At 41.0% G+C, this 8624-nt stretch overlaps 1 protein-coding gene across 1 annotated transcript in view; it reads left to right on the top strand.

The window, feature by feature from the left end:
- Window positions 1-8624, top strand: part of SALL1 (spalt like transcription factor 1) — a 15422-nt gene that overhangs the window by 2891 nt on the left and 3907 nt on the right. Inside the window, 2 exon segments of the mRNA XM_006154792.3 lie at window positions 6422-6791; window positions 6793-8622. Of these exon segments, the coding sequence (XP_006154854.1) occupies window positions 6422-6791; window positions 6793-8622 (2200 nt within the window).

Genomic DNA, 8624 nt, shown 5'->3' with positions numbered 1-8624 from the left:
TACACAGAACACATCATTTTAAGGATTTGTTGGTTTTTGGTTTGGTTTGGTTTTTGACATACACAAAGGTGGTTCACTTTTTTAGATGGCAACCTTCTATCCACACCTTGTGGTTACTTTTTCTTGTGTCTTAAAATGGGCTTAAAAACGTAGCACATGCAATAGCACAACATTCCAAAAGAAACTTAGTTTGTGCTCTTCTCCTAGGCTAGCACAAATTTGCTAACTTCTATCCAGAGTGGGACCTCAGAAAGTTTGTAGACATAGTTACAGTAGCCCTTGAACGAACAGCTCCCAAGGCTGAAACAAACCGGGCTGGTAGTGTGTCACTCGTGCGTGTCTGTGTGTGTGTGTGTGTGTGTGTGTGTGTTTGGGTGTGCATGTGCTTAGGAAGAAAACCTCAGCAGTGTTGAGTTGCTACACCAATAAGCTTCATTGGAATAAGTTCAAGAAAACAAAATTATTTGGTCGATTTTAGGATGATGTTGATATTCCGTTCTACTTTGGTGCAGCTGTGATGCTGAAAACACTCTAAAATCAATTTGTTAAATTTTGTTTCTTAGGAAGCCAAGATCATGGCAGATAAGACTTATCTCTTAGATGATATTCAACAAGTCTTGAATTACTTGTAGAATGATGACTGCCACTGGACAGATTATTTACAGAGAGAAATAATTCTGATAAAAGGGAATATTAGAGAGTAGTGATTTCCTATGTGAGTTCTTTACTATTGGTCTGGATTACGAGTGTGTGTGTGCATGTGTGTGTGTGTATTGGGTTTTTCTTCCTTTCGTGGTGTTTTTAAGATTCCAGTAACTACATGGACGGCCCATTCTGACGCCATTCATTTATTTAAAAAGTATATTGGTGCTGATCTTTTTCAAGAAAAAGATACTATCGGAAGAAAAATAAAAGCATCATGAATTGCGGATTATACAGTGGCTCTCGTGTAAAATATAAAAATGCCTCATATTAATAATGAAATTCTATTATTTACCAAGGTAATTTACTCATTGTGAGCAGCTTCATGGCAACACATTGATTTCTGGGCCCAAAAGGTTAGAGAGAACTATAATTAATTGCTTTTCTTGAAAAACCGACACCTGCAAGATAAGGCAGTTGGAAGGAATTCATGTTTCATCGGGCCTGGTTTAAGTTTGGCATATGGAAGATTCTAGAGGAGAAAATGCAAACTGATTTTTGAAATTTGCTTCAGACTGCACATACTCCCTAAAATATTAAAAACAAACACACAAGGCAGCAGTCTAGTTGGGCAGGAGGTAGTATGTGTGAAAGTGCATTTGGGATACTGAAGGTTTTGTGGTTTATTTTACATCACATTCTCCCTTTGGTTCCTAGGCACAACTGCCAACTGATAGGCTCCTTTTTAGGGGCATAATTTCTTTTCTTTATATTTTTAAAGAATAGCAAGTTGTATTTACCAACAGTGTATTAAAAGCAGCAGTCCATGTCATTTAACACAGAGGTCTTACTGGAATCTGGGGAAGAAATAGCAGACTCCTGAAGTTTTTTGAAATTGTTAAAAACCAGCACTGTGTATTAGTCAGAACCTATTCTTTCTGCAACATTAACGTAGAATTTTTTTAAAGACATGGCCTGGTGTGGATATCCTTATATTCCAAAATACTCGTAGATATCAAAACTGATGTGGTTGTGCAGAGATAATAAATTAGCCCAGAACCGACACCCCTCCCCCCAAAAAAAGAAAAAAAGTTTGCATGCCAGGCTTTAGAAAACCTAGATGTGTCGAGCTGTTTTAACCTTTGCCAGCCTCCTCCCATGCAGAGGTGACAAGGTCCAGATCATAATATGTCCTTCAGTATCGTCCCAGTGACCCCCAAATTGAGTCTTGCTAGTCACTTAGCAGGAAGTTAGTAGTTTATTTTAGTTTCACCTTTATCAGCCTGGCTTCTTTTCCTAACCTTATTCCCCTGTCACCCTCAGATGCCAGACCCCCAAAGGGGAAGATTGACAGGTAGTTCCCATAGCTCAGTTTTACCCTCAGACAACAGGGATTTAGTTCCTTGTGCCTTTGCCAATGTTTACGTAGTCAAAGTTTAGATCTCGCCTTAAGGAGTCTCTCTTTTACGCGTCACTGGGATAGCAAAGCCACAAAGAAGTTTTTGAACAAACCCTTGCAACTGGAACCCCATCTAGTGTTCATTTTGATTCATCCGTGGGGAAGACATTTTCCCCCTTTCATTTGTTGTCTACAGGAGGTGGGCTTGGATCACTATTTCAAAAGGAGTGTCTTGTCGGTGCTGTTATTATTTTTATTTGTTTGTTTTTTTTTTCCAGAGATTTCATTTGTATTCTTCCATGTGAGAATACATTCATTCTGGCCAGTCCCTGAGTGAACTCAAAGAGTAAGAGTAAATTTGTCATGAGGTTGCCTAGTACATAGAGGAAACTTTAGACGTTACAAGAAAATATGCACAGCTTATGTTGTGATGTTTAGCATTTCTTTGGGATGTTCACGTTGGATATTTAGATTCAGGCTTTTCCCACATCTGGGGGTGGGGGTGGTGGGGAGTAAAAGATCAATGAATCAAATGTTGGCGATAGCCTTTCTGAATAGGTCTGCGAAAAGAAACAGCCTGTTAAAATGATGGACTCTGAAACCATTATGGTAAGAGGGTCCTACTAAAACATGTTAATGCATTCTTAAGGTAATGAGAAGTACAGTGAAGTATCTTTCTGAAGAGCTCCACAAAGAAAAACTAAATCTGGTAGAATATCTTTTTAAGGAGTTCCAAAAAAGCAAACTAAATCTGGTATAGTAGGGTGTTTTTGTTTTTGTTTTGTTTTGGTTTTTTTTCTTTTCCTGGCCAGCTAAACCTTTCTATGTGGGGCATAGTTTTATTTTTATGTCTTCAGAAGACAGATATGCTGGAACACTTTAATTTTCTGTTTCCGATTCTGCAGCGTTTGGCTGAGATGATGAAAAACTGACAAATATGAATTGGATATCAAGTACCTACATTGTACAGAAAAAAACCCCTAAAACATCTGGGATTTTAATATAAATTTAGTGGAAGAATAAGATTTTTTTTTAGAAAGATCCTTAAAATTTCCAAATATCTTTTTTTATGTGTGTACATACTTAGGAAACCCTGTTTCTTAAATTTTCTTATCTGACTAGGATTTCAAAATCAATTTATATGCAAAATCCATGGAAAATAAACTGAAATGTTATTTTTACCATAGTTAAAGGAACAAGGCAACTGTATTTACTATAATGGGGTCACCAGTTGCAATCCTGTGTAACAGATTATTGAGAGAGATACAAGATAGCAGACGATCGGAAAAATGAATTAGAACATGTCTCTCTCTCTTTCTGTGTATGTATCTTATTACAACTTAAAATATTACCTTTGGTAGTTAAAAGATTCAAACTAGTCTTCATGTTTTGTCTTCTTTTTTAAAAACTGTTTTATTGGAATTCTGTTCAGAATACAGATAGACTTAAGGTTAAGAATTATTACAGTGTAGCGACACCTGCTTTTGAAATAAATCAAAATAGATACCAGTTGGGGGGGGGGGGTCAGGGTGTTCATAAACATCAGGAAATTAAATTAGTTGACTCTACAGTGGGATCAAATGTCAGCTTATTAAAACATTGTGAAAATGTAAGCTAAAATATGGACAACTTTCTAACACAGTGTCTTTCTTAGAAGCAAGCAGGCATTTATTTTTAAGCGTCTGTATTTTCCGTCCAGTTAGCACAATCTTAAATATAAAAATGTTCAGGTTGACAAACTTGAAAATTCTCAAGTGAGTTTTGAAGCAGCACAAATGTAGAATTCAAGCACAGGAAAGTAATAATCAGCTAAATCCTATAAAGTAACCTTCCTTTTACTTTCTCTCTATATTATGAGAATATCAGATGTTTGCAAGTTATAAAGAATTAAAATGCCCTTTAATCGCGAGCACAGATGTGCTAAATATTTGAAGCAACTACATTGTAATGTGTACAATTGATGAAGTCAGTTTTCTGATTTCCCTTGCTAGTTATTTAGTTCTGAATCTGTCATTATTTGTCTAAGCCCAGCTGACCAAGCAAAACTGTGTTTTAAAGTGGCTTTATGTTTTGATAAATGTGAGCTGGTTGAAAAGTATTTTCCACTGAATGCAGAGCTTAATAGAACATGCTGACATAATAGTTTTAATGCATTTTGTTGAAAATGTGTGAACAAACAGAATAGCTTTTGTTCCTTCATAATTGGCTGTAAAAGTAGATGGAAACATAACCATTACATATGGAAATGTGCAAAGAGAAAGAAATAACATTTCTGTTGAATATATTAGGAATTGCATTTCCTAGTTTAAAATAAGCATCTGAAATGGATGCATCATTTAAAATTGGTTGTCAAAATAAGAAGCTTTAAACAGAATTTTTGTCACATTATTTTTGTCCCGAGTTAAGCAACATAACTTTAGCAAATTTCATTTAATATTTAGTTGATATTATTTTAAGGCAGGAGGAGAGACAGAAAGTGCTTAAAATAGCACCTTAAATGTGCATAGGAATCCAGTGCCAATTAGGATGATTAAACATTAAATTAAAACTGAATCATTATTGGTATTTTCTGCTACAACTAAGATTTGTTTGGTGTTGTTAATGCATTTTGCACTATACCCTTGTGGAGATTAAAAGATGGGTATTAGGAAAGCTAGCTTGTTAAGTATAACTTAGCTACTCAAATAACACTCCCAGCGAATAAAGTGTGCATACATTTGGCATACTTTACCAGGGCTTCTAATCAACCTCGGCATCACACAGGGCAAATGGAGTTAAGGAATTTTCAGAAGTTAGTATTTAGGTATTAATTATATTTTCTGGAATGCAAACCTACTGAAGCTTTTTTCCATGTTTACTACAAAAAGGCAAATGCTGACTGCTGATTGAAGTAAACTCAGAAGTTTACTGAAAAAAAAAAAAAGGCAGCATTTTCATTTTGCATTTATTCATATCTGCAATTACTTTTTTCCCCCTGCAAGTTTTCTGGGAGATTCAATTTGGAAGTCATGGAAACTACCTATTATCTGATTCAGTTCTGCAGAAAAGCATGCAGGGAGGTAATCCTTGAATTAAACAGTTTTTTTTTTTTTTTTTTCACAGCCTTCGGAGATGACCACACACCATTTGTACAACAGAAGTTGGTGTTCCCCATGCTGAGCAAACAATGGGACGCCATCCTGTCTTTGAATAGGATGTTAGCTTGGAGTTGGAGATTTTTATGTTTAATTTACAAATGGATCTTAGTGAGAAGACATCTGAGCAACCAGTGGAAACAAACATGAAATAAAGGGATTTTTATAATAAAAGGTTCAGGACAATCTGTTAAACAATTGATAACAGTTCAGAGCAAACTGTTTTTAAAGGCATTCAGACAGGGAGAATTGCAGAGCATTCCCAAACTCTAAATCAAGAATTATTCCTTACAGGACAAGAACACTTCCCCTTTAAAGGCACATCCTTCTTTAAGTTGACGTTTAATCAGAAATGTACATCTTAACGCCAGTTTTTATAGATATAAAGAGCACTTTTGATGAAATATTTAGAGGCGTCATGTTGCCATTTGGAGCATAGGGGTGTATATTCCTTGATTAGTGGAATGGTAGCCAGGGTTGCATTCTTTAATTTTAAAAATAAACATGCCATCGGGTGATATATAGGTGCCAGGCAGGCCTTGTAACGGATTATGATCATTGTGTTTCTCTTCATTGTGTGTGTGTTGCTCTCCCTTTTGTATTCAAGTGAGTCTTGAGGAGCGGTCTGGAGGATTTGTTACTGATGTGACTAAAGTGTGTTTGTCACGGATCAGACTGAGCTCAGGTTTGAGGTAGGGGCTTGAGGTGATTTTCGAGTTGTCAGTCTACAGCTTGGTGATATGCATTTTTTTCCCCCTCTTGTCAACAACTGATTGGAACCTGAATGACTACAAATTAGTTTAGTGACAGAACAAACTGTCACAGATATCTTTGAATCGGTTGAAAATGAATAAGGTTGACAGAAACTCAAGAGCCTAATAAGTCCTCAGAATGGTTGCTGGGCCCTCTCCGGACCAGTAGACAATAAGGGATAAAAAATATTGGAAATCAATATTTTGCTATGGAATTTCATTATGCTCCATTGTCTTTCATTCATAGCGTTTTATATTTTGATGAATTATCTGCAGGCCATGAGTAGCTGAGATACCAGATTGAGACGAATTCCTCCATGCCCTTAAAAATTACTTAGGAATGTTCTTAGGCGGTATCGATTCGTTGTCGAGGGCTACCGTTTTGAGTTTTACAGGTAGAAAACAATTGACTAACTTTTCTTTTTTTTTTTTTTAAGTCATAGGGGACTGTGTTCTACCATCATTTCTAACCCTGCATCTCTTGATGTTTGTAGGAGACACAGAGAAGGGTCAACCGAGTCGCATCACTAAAAGCAAGGATGCCCACGTCTGTGGCCGGTGCTGTGCCGAGTTCTTTGAGTTATCAGATCTTCTGCTCCACAAGAAGAACTGTACAAAAAATCAATTAGTTTTAATCGTAAATGAAAACCCAGCCTCCCCACCCGAAACCTTCTCCCCCAGCCCCCCTCCCGATAATCCTGATGAACAAATGAATGACACAGTTAACAAAACAGATCAAGTGGACTGCAGCGACCTTTCAGAACACAACGGACTTGACAGGGAAGAGTCCATGGAGGTGGAGGCCCCGGTTGCTAACAAAAGCGGCAGTGGTACTTTGAGCAGCGGCAGGCACAACGGCAGTACCCAGTACCACCCCCAGCTGCAGCAGCAGCTCCTCCACTGGTACCTCAGCGATCACAACCTCTCTACCTCAACTCGGGGACCTGACGACACTGGGCAACTTCTCCGTGATCAACAGCAACGTCATCATTGAGAACCTCCAGAGCACCAAGGTGGCGGTGGCCCAGTTCTCCCAGGAAGCGAGGTGCAGTGGGGCCTCTGGGGGCAAGCTGGCTGTCCCAGCCCTCATGGAACAGCTCTTAGCCCTGCAGCAGCAGCAGATCCACCAGCTGCAACTGATCGAACAGATTCGTCACCAAATATTGCTGTTGGCTTCTCAGAACGCAGACTTGCCAACATCCTCTAGTCCTTCTCAAGGTACTTTACGAACATCTGCCAACCCCTTGTCCACGCTAAGTTCCCATTTATCTCAGCAGCTGGCGGCAGCAGCTGGATTAGCACAGAGCCTCGCTAGCCAATCTGCCAGCATTAGTGGTGTGAAACAGCTACCCCCAATCCAGCTACCTCAGAGCAGTTCTGGCAACACCATCATTCCATCCAACAGTGGCGTTTCTCCCAATATTAACATATTGGCGGCAGCAGTTACCACCCCGTCCTCGGAAAAAGTGGCTTCGAGCGCTGGTGCCTCCCATGTCAGCAACCCAGCAGTCTCAGCATCATCCTCACCAGCTTTTGCAATAAGCAGTTTATTAAGTCCTGCATCTAATCCACTTCTACCTCAGCCGGCCCCTGCTAACTCGGTTTTCCCCAGCCCTTTGCCCAACATCGGAACAACTGCAGAGGATTTAAACTCCTTGTCTGCCTTGGCCCAGCAAAGAAAAAGCAAGCCACCAAATGTCACTGCCTTTGAAGCAAAAAGTACTTCGGACGAGGCGTTCTTCAAACACAAGTGCAGGTTCTGTGCGAAGGTCTTCGGGAGCGACAGTGCCTTGCAGATCCACTTGCGTTCCCACACCGGAGAGAGGCCGTTCAAGTGCAACATCTGTGGGAACAGGTTCTCCACCAAGGGGAACCTGAAAGTCCACTTTCAGCGCCACAAAGAGAAATACCCTCATATCCAGATGAACCCCTATCCCGTGCCTGAGCATTTGGACAATATCCCCACGAGCACCGGCACCCCCTATGGCATGTCCATCCCTCCAGAGAAGCCAGTTACCAGCTGGCTGGACACCAAGCCGGTCCTGCCCACTCTGACCACTTCAGTCGGCCTGCCGCTGCCCCCGACCCTCCCGAGCCTCACACCTTTCATCAAGACGGAAGAGCCAGCCCCCATTCCCATCAGCCATTCTGCCGCCAGCCCCCCGGGCTCAGTCAAAAGTGACTCGGGGGCCCCTGAGCCAGCCACGAGAAACCTAAGTGGGCTCCCAGAGGAAGCCGAAGGGTCCACTCTGCCACCCTCCAGTGGCAAAAGTGAAGAGAGTGGCATGGTCACCAGCTCGGCCCCCACAGTGGGCAGCAGCACCCTGAGCCCCCCCGCAGTGGACTGTGGCCCGGGCAGTGCCACTTCCTTCACCAACCCTTTGTTGCCGCTCATGTCCGAGCAGTTCAAGGCCAAGTTTCCTTTTGGGGGGCTGTTGGACTCAGCTCAGGCATCAGAGACGTCCAAGCTGCAGCAACTGGTGGAAAACATTGACAAGAAGGCCACTGACCCCAATGAGTGTATCATCTGCCACCGGGTTCTGAGCTGTCAGAGCGCCTTGAAAATGCACTACCGGACGCACACCGGGGAGAGGCCCTTCAAGTGTAAGATCTGTGGCCGGGCTTTCACCACGAAAGGGAATCTAAAAACCCACTATAGTGTCCATCGTGCTATGCCCCCACTCAGAGTCCAGCATT

Source organism: Tupaia chinensis, unplaced genomic scaffold (genome assembly GCF_000334495.1).
Source record: "Tupaia chinensis unplaced genomic scaffold, TupChi_1.0 Scaffold000422_1, whole genome shotgun sequence".
NCBI classification, from domain to species: Eukaryota; Metazoa; Chordata; class Mammalia; order Scandentia; family Tupaiidae; genus Tupaia; species Tupaia belangeri.
The sequence above is the reverse complement of the archived record's forward strand: the minus strand, read 5'-3'. Positions and strand labels throughout refer to the sequence as shown.